The sequence below is a fragment of the Anser anser genome (genome assembly GCF_964211835.1).
Source record: "Anser anser genome assembly, chromosome: 30".
Lineage (NCBI taxonomy): Eukaryota > Metazoa > Chordata > Aves > Anseriformes > Anatidae > Anser > Anser anser.
In genome coordinates, this window is record NC_139751.1 from 2,460,358 (window position 1) to 2,471,670 (window position 11,313).

General features: G+C 57.2%; 2 protein-coding genes across 2 annotated transcripts; one reads left to right on the top strand and one right to left on the bottom strand.

The window, feature by feature from the left end:
- Positions 1–1,001: 1,001 nt before the first annotated feature.
- LOC310888061 (uncharacterized protein) lies at positions 1,002–3,171 on the bottom strand. Its single transcript, XM_083814440.1, has 6 exons — positions 2,813–3,171; positions 2,569–2,628; positions 2,399–2,463; positions 1,890–1,959; positions 1,673–1,719; positions 1,002–1,400 (listed from the first exon to the last, which is right to left on the bottom strand). The coding sequence occupies exons 1-6, from the start codon at positions 3,059–3,061 to the stop codon at positions 1,265–1,267; spliced, it is 627 nt and encodes a 208-aa protein (XP_083670566.1). The 5' UTR covers positions 3,062–3,171; the 3' UTR covers positions 1,002–1,264.
- Positions 3,060–4,213, top strand: LOC310888026 (tubulin alpha-1A chain-like; the record flags this gene model as incomplete). The annotated part of the gene is made up of 2 exons (XM_083814354.1): positions 3,060–3,092; positions 3,137–4,213. The coding sequence occupies 2 exons, from the start codon at positions 3,060–3,062 to the stop codon at positions 4,034–4,036; spliced, it is 933 nt and encodes a 310-aa protein (XP_083670480.1). The 3' UTR covers positions 4,037–4,213.
- Positions 4,214–11,313: the final 7,100 nt, after the last annotated feature.

Consider the following 11,313-nt stretch of genomic DNA (forward strand, 5'->3'; position numbering starts at 1 on the left):
GTGGCTTCCAGCCCTTTTGCCAGCTTTGTTGCCCTGCTCCGGACACTTTCAAGGACGTCCACATCCCTTTTGTGTTGTGGAGCCCAGAAGTGCACACAATACTCAAGGTGAGGCTGCACACGTACTAAATACAGCAAGAAAATTAATTATTAATTAATTAATTAAGATAATTAAATGCAGCAAGACAATTAACGGCTGGCTTTACTGGGTTGAATGCACTCCAGAATGCATTTTGCCCTCGTGGCTGCCAGGACTTGGCTGCTGGCTCACGCTGAGCCTGCTGTGGAGCTGCACCTCCAGAGCCCGTTCTGCTGAGCTGCTCTCTCCAGCCACTCGTCTCCCAGCCTGTGCTTGCATCCAGCATTACGCTGTCCCAGGGGCAGCACCTGGCATCTTCCGTTGTTGAACTTCATGCCGTTACTAATCTCCCAGTGTGCCAATCTGTCTAGATCCTTCTGCAAAGCCTCTCAGCCCTCCACGGAGTCAACGGTGCCTCCCAGTTTAGTGTCATTGGCAAACTTGCTGAGGACCCATTCCTCTCCTGCACCTAGATCTTTGATAAACATGTTGAAGGTAATTGGCCCCAGAACTGAGCCCTGGGGAAGACCGCTAGAGACTGGCCACCAGCCAGATGTAGCCCCACTCGCTAAGAAACTTGAGGTTGCACGCCAAGAAACGTTTCCCGCATCGGGACAAGAGGTTCCCAGCAGGCCCAACAGACCTCTCATTCGTACAGCAGGCCAGCGTGTATGAGTTGTGCGCTCAGTAGTGCCCAGATAATGATGGGGTGTGCCAGGCCCCTGTGTGCACTGCACCCTGTAAGGCTGGGCTGACTTGTGGTCACACTGACTTCTGTTTGATGCCCTCTGCTAGCCCCACACACTGGTAAGCTGCCAAGCAGCCGTTCAGCAGGCATATTTGGCTTTGCTCCATCACTGTTTTCAGCAATAAATCTATTGCTGCTTCTCTCTTAGGAGTGAAGCGCATCATTCCTTTTGCGACACATGGACGAGCACAGATTTCTGAGCTGGGATTCTTGTTGTTTTGTATCGCTCAGAATGGGGTGCATCAAATACCCAGCAGGCCACCAACTGCCCAGCAGCATCATGCAGTCAGCACCAGCCGTGCAGAATGTCTGCGCAGGCCCTTCCCCACTAATAAAAGACCACAGTTTATTGGTAGGGTTATTGATAAAGGGCCACAGTTTATTGGCAGGGTTAGAAGAGAAAGGGTCTTCCCTTTTCTTCAAGGTTCCCTTTTCTTTTCAAAGTTCATCTGGTGGATGGCTTCCAAGGGCAGATGCCAGCCCTGGAGGAAGGATCCAGTGGAGGATGTCCCTCTTCAGCAGGACCAGGATGAGGAAGGCGAGCTGCAGGCCGGCAAAGGACAGCACTAATCTCCTGCAGAACAGAAGAAGGTTCAGACAGAGCCAGGGATAAATTCATCCTCTTTAAACCCTGCCATGGGACCCCGTGCCATGCTGGGAGCAACATGTGCCGCTCAGGATTGGGGTGAGGAACCTGCCTATCCCCCTTGGCTCTGCTGTACTTTGAGGGCCACCCCCCACCTGCTTCCCCAACCCAGGAAACAAAGAAATGCTGAGGCAGTTTATCCTGGAGAGGTCAAAAGCTGCCTAATGCCTTGGGAGCCACGACCTGCGAGAGCAACTCACCGCAGCCAAGTACTGATTCTGTGCCTCCTTGACGCCAACTCTTCATCCTACAGGACAAGGCAAAGCAGGGCCACGTGTTAGGGCACGTGAGCCAGGGAAGGCGTTGGGGGCGCTCAGACCCCCTCCCTCGTTCCCACTGAGGTGAATGGCCCCATGTCCTCTGGGGCCAAGTCCAGACCCTCCCCCCGCAGGCCCACAGCAGGGGTATAGCTCCTACCAGCTGCGCAGCCACCATCTCCTGCATCCAGGTCTTGGGCGCCTCGGCCGCCTGCATCCTCTTCCCCCTGCTACAGACACCACAGAGTTTCTGGGCTGTGAGAAGAGACCTCGGCCAGGACCTCCCCCTTGACTGAGGTGGCCAGGAGGAGCTCAGGGTGCTGCCCAGCCTCTGCTGGAGCAGGGATGAGGCATCTCATTGTCCCAGCACCGCACAAACCCACACTCACCCCCTGCACCCTCTGCCTTCTCCGTGCCCCAGGTCTTGGGGGCGCGGGGGGCTCTGACAAGAGGCTGGGAGCTGCTCACAGTCGTGCAGCATTGCTAAAAGGAGTCAAGAGTTGCTCAGAGAAGCTTGGAGCTGCTTAGGAGAAGGCAAAGGGCTCTCCAGAGCAGCCATGAGGAGCTGAAAGGAGCCCCCAAACTGTCTGTGACACGGGTGCCTGGAAGCTGTACAGCTCCTCCCCGCCGTCTACCCCTGGTCGGGGTCAGGGCCCTGTCCCCACTCACCTGGCAGTTTGCGTTTTGAAAACCTCCCTTCTCTCCTGGAGGTTCTTAATCTCCTCCCTCAGAGCCTGGAGAAGCAAAGGATCAGGTTCTGAGACTACCCACACATGCTTGGACGGGGCTTCCCCCCCCCCCCAAACATGTTGATCTCCCCTCCCTCCTGCCCTCAGGACCTTGTTGATACTGGCTCTTTCAGCAACAGCCTCTTCCAGCTCTGCACGTCTCCGTTTGCACTGCAAAGCAACCGGGACAAATTGCACGGAGTCAGGGTGGGAAAGGGCATCCCCAGTCTATCCCCAGGGCTCTGCAAGGCCAGGCCAGAACCAGGGCAGCAAGCACTAAGGCATTCTGGGGATCGCACCACTCCCCAGCAGCTCTGCCCTGCCCCTGTTGGACTTCTGCCTCTGGGTTACAGACCTTTAGGAACTCCTCCAGCGCCGCTTCCACACCAGCCCTTGCCTGAGCGACCTGCGCCAAGACCTCCGCCATGTTCTCCAGGGACTCCTGTGCATGCTCCAGGGACCCCTTCGCACCCTCTGCCTCCATGGCTTCACCTGCACCTGCACCTGGGGGAGCAGCCCTCTTTGTACCCTTCGAGGCGGCCGTGTCACAATGACAACCATGGTGACACCATGGTGACATGGCCACTGCTGCCCACTGGGACATGGCTGCCACTGCTCTGGGGCTGGTGCCAGAAGTGAGCTGTGGAGGGACGCTTCCCAGCCCTCCATTAGCACCCAGGGCTGGGTCACTGCACCCATACCCCTACATCCACTTCCCCCTGGCCACCTATGCCTCTCGGTCGACTACGGCAAGAAGTCCAAGCTGGAGTTCTCCATCTACCCGGCCCCGCAGGTCTCCACGGCCGTGGTGGAGCCCTACAACTCCATCCTCACCACCCACACCACGCTGGAGCACTCTGACTGCGCCTTCATGGTGGACAACGAGGCCATCTACGACATCTGCCGCAGGAACCTGGACATCGAGAGGCCCACCTACACCAACCTCAACAGGTTGATAGGCCAGATCGTGTCCTCCATCACGGCCTCCCTGCGCTTCGACGGGGCCCTGAATGTTGACCTGACCGAGTTCCAGACCAACTTGGTGCCGTACCCGCGCATCCACTTCCCCCTGGCCACCTATGCCCCCGTCATCTCGGCCAAGAAGGCTTACCACGAGCAGCTCTCGGTGGCCGAGATCACCAACGCCTGCTTCGAGCCGGCCAACCAGATGGTGAAGTGCGACCCGCGGCACGGCAAGTACATGGCGTGCTGCCTGCTGTACCGCGGGGACGTGGTGCCCAAGGACGTCAACGCCGCCATCGCCACCATCAAGACCAAGCGCAGCATCCAGTTTGCGGACTGGTGCCCGAGTGGTTTCAAGGTGGGCATCAACTGCCTGCCTCCCACGGTGGTGCCCGGGGGGGACCTGGCCAAGGTGCAGCGCGCCGTCTGCATGCTGAGCAACACCACGGCCATCGCCGAGGCCTGGGCCCGCCTGGACCACAAGTTCGACCTGATGTACGCCAAGCGTGCCTTTGTGCACTGGTACGTGGGCGAGGGCATGGAGGAGGGGGAGTTCTCGGAGGCGCGGGAGGACGTGGCCGCTGAGAGAGGGAGTTCAGAGAATCTTAGCAAATAGAGATAGAGCGCTGACAGTATTAAACTAGTGGATGCTGCTGAATGTCTTTGCTAACCATTTTGCATCGTGCAAATTAACTGAAGCAAGAAGCCTTGGGCCCCTTACCACGTTTAGTTCCTCATAAGAACGTGAAGTAATCTTAAGAAAGTGGCAGAAATTGGTCCTGCAGTTTGGACAAGAGCCAAGCAGCAACTGAGTCTGCGCAAAGACAAGAGGTCAGCTAGCGGTGGTGAGGAAGAGTCACCAACCTTCATCCCCACAACCCCTGGCGACCACTACCAGGAGACACTGCGCAAGCACAGATGGTAGGAGCTTGTGGAAATGACTTCTTGGATCTAATTTTAATATAAAGCGGGGACAGGTTATGCATATGGAGAGGCTTATTGTGAAACTTCAGGCACATGTAACGCTTTGTTGCATATAACCACGGCAAGTTGCCGCGTCGTGAGAGCACGACTCACGGCTTTGGTGAGACAACCCCCCGTGCTGCCCAGTTCCGAATAAACGTCCAGAGAAGGGCAACGAAGCTGGTGAGGGGTCTGGAGAACAAGTCTTATGAGGAGCGGCTGAGGGAGCTGGCATTGTTCAGCCTGGAAAAGAGGAGGCTCAGGGGCGACCGTATCGTGCTCTATAAGTACCTTAAAGGAGGCTGTAGCGAGGCGGGGGTTGGTCTATTCTCCCACGTGCCTGGGGACGGGACAAGGGGGAACGGACTAAAGTTGCGCCAGGGCAGGTTTCGGTTGGGTATTAATAAGAACTTATTTACCGAAAGGGTTGTTGGGCATCGGAATGGGCTGCCCAGGGAGGTGGTTGAGTCGCCGTCCCTGGAGGCCTTTAAAAGACGTTTAGATGTAGAGCTCGGTGACGTGGTTTAGTGGAGGACTTGTTAGTGTCCGGGTGATGGCGTCATAGAGGAGGGATGACGTCATATGACCTCGTTAACAACCCTTCTAGGGGTTGTTAACCCTCGTTAACAGCCCATGCTAATGGCTGTGTAATGCTGTATGTCATCACTACCACGCTTGCCACACTAAAGGACAGACGTGGCCCAGACCCGTAAGCTGTGCCCGTGCCTGAGGCCTCACAGACACATTCTCGTTGCGCACCTGCGCGGGGGCTCCGTCTGCACTCGTTAACAACCCTTCACCTCCCTCCTCTGCACCCCTTGCGCTGAGGCTGTCGGGGTGTGTCCGGGCGGGCACGCACCATATAAGGTCATATGGCGTCATCCCTCCTTTATGACGTCATCCCTCCTTTATGACGTCATCACCCGGACACTATATAAGGCCGCGCTCGCCCAGGCCGGGCCAGTGGCAGAGGCGACCTCTGCTGCTGCGCGGTGCTGGGAGCCGGTGTCTGCTGAGGGCTCAGAGGCTGCTGTCCCTCAGAGGTCCAGGCCGTGCGATCGCTGGTGGCTATTGCTGGCAGCGTTTGGTGAACGTTCATCGTTCTCATCCCTTAAGCCATGATCCGGGGTGGTGTGGGCCAGGGGCCCGTGGCGCACAGTCACCCCTCATCCCGTCGGGGCCCAGCGCGACCCCCCAGCAGGCCTGTGCAGCAGGAGGAGCACAGGCAGGAGCTGGAGGCGCTGCGGGCCCAGCTGGAGGCCGAGCGTCTCCACTCCCAGGAGCTGCACCGCCGCTTTGCTGATGAAACCCGCGAGATAAAGAAGATGGCAGAGCAGGAGCGGCAGCTTCTGGCTGAGAAGCTACGCTCCAGATGGGAGCAGCAACGGGCACGGGAGCTGCAGCGGCTGTGGGAGCTGAGCCAGAAGCAGCGGGCAACAGAGATCCGTCAGCTGCTGCGTGAGAAGGAGGCCGAGTGGCGCCAGGCACAGGAGTTGCTCCAAGAGCAGCGGGACGACGCCGTCCGCCAGGCGCGGGACCTGCAGCAGGAGCTGGCCGAGGAGCTGGTGAGGCACGGCTGCAGCAGCAGCAGCGAGGCCCGCAGCAAGCTGCAGGAGGTCCACAGGCAGCTCCACTGGCGGAAGGACAGCAAGCAGACCGCCCGCATCGTAAGCCTCCAAAATGAACTGGAACTGCAGAGAAGGCTCTTCCAGCAGTACATCCTGGAGCAGGCTGAGGGGAGGCCGTCTGCCTCCCACAGCGAAGACAGGGCTGCGGCCTGGCACCGCCTGCAGACTCGCCTGGGCGCAGGGACCACCGGGACCTGCTCTTCGAAGAGCCCCGGTGCATCTGGTGCTGCTGGGGGAGGAGGGCAGCAGACAACCCACTCCAGCTTAAAAGCTCACCTCCAGGGAGAAGGGAAGAGCTGCGGGCGGGCGGTCACAGACGTGGGTGTTCAGGTGGCAGCGCAACAAGAGGCCTGCCCACCTGGCAGTGGAGACAGCCAGCTGCTGCAGGAGAAAGCTCATCTGCAGCATGCCCTGGAGGACCTGCAGAGGCAATGCGGTGTCCTTCAAGAGGAGACCCGCCTTCTGGGGAAGGAAAGCGCTCTGGAACTGGGGGAGGAGGTGGAGAGGCTCCAGCAGAAGACTAGTATGCTAGGCCTCCTTACCAAGCACCTGAAAGAAAACACCAGGCAACTGAAAGAGACCGACCTGAAATCTGGAAAGACTGCTGCAAAGACAGAGCAGGTCGACCAGCAGCAGAGAGGGGAATCGGAAACCGAGGCTGGGAAAAAACTTAGGCCTCACAGGAACCTGGATCAGGAACGCTCAAGACTGCAGCAAAGGTACGAGGAGCTGAAAGTGCGTCTGAGAGAGATGACAAATGAAAATGCCAGGCGCGCAGAAGAAAATTCTCAGCTCCGTGGGCAGAAGGAGCGGATAGACGAGGTTCGATCTGACAACGCTGCTCTGAAGGGGAAACTCGTGCAAGTGACAGAGCAGCGAAATTCTGCCATCGGAGAGGCCAAACGTCTTCAAACACGACTGCAAGATCTGGGTTGTGAACTGAAAGCCATGAGACAACTGGCAGGACGAAGGCAACAACAGGAGAACGACCTCGAGGAAACAAGGCGACTGCTGCAGAAGAAGAAAGAGGAAGTTGAGCATTTGCAGAGGGCTTGGGCAGAGCAAAGAAGGACACATGAGGAAGACACGCAAGCGTCTCAAGCGCAGCTGAGAGAATTAGAGAAACAGAATCAGCACCAAAGTCAACAATGGGAGCTGCTCTCTCAGCAACTTGAGGAAGAAAAAAGAAAAGAATCCAACCGTATCGGTTCAGGACTACCACAGGTGACATCTTCTCCCACAGCACAGGCCTATGCAGAGCAGTCCCATGACCTTTGCAACCGCGAAGACAGCTCTGATGTTTCTGAGGAGGCAACCAAGGTCCCGGCATCCCACACAAGCACCTCGACATCAGATGCCGCACACAACAGTCCTGGGTGCCGCCTTCTTTCAGACGAGGGCCCTGTGCATGGGAACGAAGAATCAGGAGCAGAGCATGTGTCCTTCATCCTGCAGTCCTCGGGAGAAGAATCGCTAAAACTTCGAAAATTTTTAGCTCGATACAGCTACGATCCTTTCGAGGGTCCTAATGAGCACCCCGAAGCAGAGCTTCCTCTGACTGCGGGAGAATACGTTTATGTCTATGGAGACATGGATGAAGACGGCTGGTTTGTGGGAGAGCTGACGGATGGCACGAGAGGATTTGTCCCCTCTAATTTGGTAGAAGAAGTTTCAGACGATGACCTGGTGACAACTGTGCCTCCAGAGCTACGTGATCTCCTGCAGGATAGCGATGATGAGCTGAGATCTTGCAGCAGGAGAGGAAGGAAGAAACGGAGGAATCGGAGGAATAAATAAAGATCTTGACCAAGGAATCTGTGTCCCCTGTGTCTCCCCCCCTTCTCCCTCCCCTTCCACAGCTTTTATTGCTGAGCGTGACGTTGCCGTATGGACTATCCCTTTGGTCTTTTTGGGTCAGCTGCCCTGGCAATGCCCCCTCCCCACCTCTTGCCCACAGCCAGCCGACTGGATTTGGGGCTGGGGGGTGGCAGAGGGAGGGCGCTGTGGGAGTCCTGATGCTGTGCCAGCACGGCTCAGCAGTAGACAAAACACATTGGTGCAATATCAAGTCAGTTCTAGCCAGAAGTACAGAGCATAGTGCTGCATGGGCTGCTGTGGGGAAGGTTGAGTCCATCCCAGGCAGACCCAGAACACCATACCCACCGTGGTGGGGATGGTATGACCAGGCAGGGTCTAGAGGGGTGGCTGGACCCCCACTGAAAAAGTCGTCGGGGGGCTGTGGAAAGGCTGCTCAGCCTGTAACTTGTGAAGCTTCTGCTCCCTGCTATGAGCTGCTTGGAAAGGCCCGGCTCTTTCAGAACCCACTTTCCCCTTTGGACCAACGGCCCAGGTGTGCTCGGGGCAGCGGTCTGTGCCAGCTGTGACGCATTTCACACCATTGCTGCTTCTGGAAGCCTGCTGCAGGCCCACCGTGCCTGCTGCTGCCATCGTTCACCCGGCTCTGCCACAAGCACCTTGTTTCTCCTCAGGTGTGGCCTCGAGTGAGCTGTCCCCTCCTGGCTGCCTGCAGGAGAGCTTCAGGGGCCTCAAAGAGAAGGCTCTGCTGGGCTCCGCTGTCACTTTGCCCTTTGGAACAAAAGCGCAAACCTGCGCTCCAGCACCGCCGTCGTGCAGCCATCTGGGAGCACAACCAACAGGCTCCCTGAGAATCCCCCGTGCCCCCCAGCGTGCCCCCCATTTTCACTCGCCTGTGCCCCCACTCCCATATGTCCCCCTTTCCCCTCACTATTTCAACTCCCATGTCCCCACCAGTAGTTTCCCAGTGAGCTACGTCCACGGGGCCTGAGGGAACCGGTGGACTTGCTAAGCCACTGGCCATCATACAGGAGAGGCTGTGGAAGTCTGTTTAAGTAGTTCCCACTGACTGGAGGAGAGGAAACATAGCCCCCATTCTACAAAGGGGAAAATGGAAGACCTGGGAGCTACAAGCCTTCCTCCCTTTGTGGGGGTGCAGAGCCTTCACCACCCTCAGGCGGGAGGCAGAGCTGAGGCAGGGCCGGGCTGGGTGGGGGGGGGCGCTCTGGAAGGTTCTGTGCTGTGGGAGTGCTGGGGGGGGGCACTGGGGGAGGGAACACACGGTGCTGGGGGGCACCCGGGGCACGTAGTTGGGGGTAACTGTGGGGGGGATGCCCTAGAGTAGGAGTTGAACTGGTGAGGGGAAAGGGGGTCATATAGGAGTGGGGGCACACGCAAGTGAAAATGGAGGAGTTCTCCTCCTCCCTGTTAAAGGGGAGCAAAGCTCCCCCCATGGCCTTCCTCCCTTTGTGGGGGTGCACAGCCTTCACCACCCACTGTCCGTCGTACCTGAGAAGTTGTTGCTGAGGGCTATAGAAAATAAGGAGGCGATTGGTGACAGACAACACGGCTTCACTCGGGGCAGATCATGCCTGACAAATCTGGTGCCCTTCTATGATGGGGTTGCAGCATTGGTGGGTAGGGAAAGAGCAACGGACATCATCTACCTGGACTCGTGCAAAGCACTTGCACTGTCCCCCATGATCTCTAAACTGGAGAGACATGGATCGGATGGACGGACAACTCGGTGGGTAAGGAATTGGCGAGATGGTTGCACTCAAAGAGTAGCGGTCAGAGGCTCAGTGTCCAGGCAGAAACCAGTAACGAGTGGCATTCCTCAGGGATCTGCATATTGACCAGTGGTCAACAGCACCCAGGGGTGGGTCACTGCCCCCCATACCTGGATTTACCCCAGTAAATGCCCTGGTTCAAAGCGCGTCCGTGCTGGCATCTCCTTCGGGCTGCGGGACACGAGCAGGGCCCAGCTGGGCTGTTTGAAATGCATCTTTTACTGTGCCTACAAGCCCTCCAAGCACCCCCGGTGTAGCTCCAGCACCGCCTGTTCCATTCAGTCCAGGGCCTTTGCTGGAGAGCTGCAACTGCAGGGGAAACATCTCCCCTTGGCCTCCCATGGGGCAGGCTGTAGCGTGAGTGTGGGGGGGGATGAGGACGACCTGAATGCATGGGGACACCCCAGGCTGGCAGAGCTGATTTCTGCTTGTGCTGTTTATTATTACTGGGATGGAACAGAAGAGGTGTTTTTAGAAACAGAATCCTAGAATGCTTTGAGTTGGAGGGGACCTTAATGACCACTGACCTTAAGGACACCCCCCCCCCCAGTGTCGGCTGTAGTGTGCCCCCCCAGGGCAGGCTGTAGTGTGTGAGTGTGGAGAAGAGATCGACACCTGCCTCTGCATTTGTCCTCCTCGGGAAGTTGTAGAAAGCAACGAGGTGAACATGTCTCAAAAAAACAACAAAAAAAACCCAAACCTGTCTCAAAAGACCGACCTTGCGGTTTGGACAAGAGCCATGGAGCAGCTGAGTCTGTACAAAGGCAGGGGGTCGGCTAGTGGTGATGAAGAAGAGCCACCAACCTTCATCCCCACGACCCCCCGACGACCACCACCAGAAGGCACTGCGCGCGGGGATAGGTTATGCATATGTATAGGCATATTGGGAAACTTCATGCCTATGTAACTCTTTACTGTCTATAACGCAAGCAAGTTGCCGCGTTGGGGTGCGCATGCCTTTGGGAGCTGTCCCGCACGTGCCTGGTGCTGAAATAAACCACATACCTACTTTATAATTCATTTGCTTTGAGTTGTGGAGTTCTTCCACGAATCAGTGTCATAAGCAGCAATTTTCTATCCAGAGAGGCCTCTGTCTGCTCTCACCTGCTCCAGATCATGCTTACTGCCTGCAGCACTTGCTTGGCACCAACACAGGCAGAGAGCTAGGAGCAGGGCTGAGCGTGAGGGAGAGGCCAAGCCCTGCAGCTGCTGCTTGCAGCTCATCTCTTACTCTCAGGAGCACCGGGAACGGATGGGAACACCTCACTAAGGTGGCCTTGTCCCACGCCAGCGCACACAGCCTGGTCAGAGACGTGACAGATGCAGAAGGGGTTCTGAGAGCAAGCCCATTCCCCAGTATCCCAAGCACGGGGAGAGGAGAGCCGCATGAAGGGAGAGCCAGTGTTGGGCTGGGGCATGAGCCCCCTGTCAGGCTCTTTCTCACCTGCATCTTGTCATAAGTCTTGGCAAAGACTTATGCAAGTCTTTGTCCGAGTCTTTTCAAAATGAGGGGGGTGTAGCTGCTTCTCCCTCAGGCGGTGGTGGCTTCTCCCATTCTCTTGCTTGTCAGAGGCATTCTGGGGTGATGTGGAGCTCCACAAGAGGAAGCGGCTCGGGCACCTGCTTCACAGAGTGCCTGTGGGATGGATGAGCTGTAACTGATGAGAACAGCCCCAAAGGCCTCCAGCCGTGGCCTG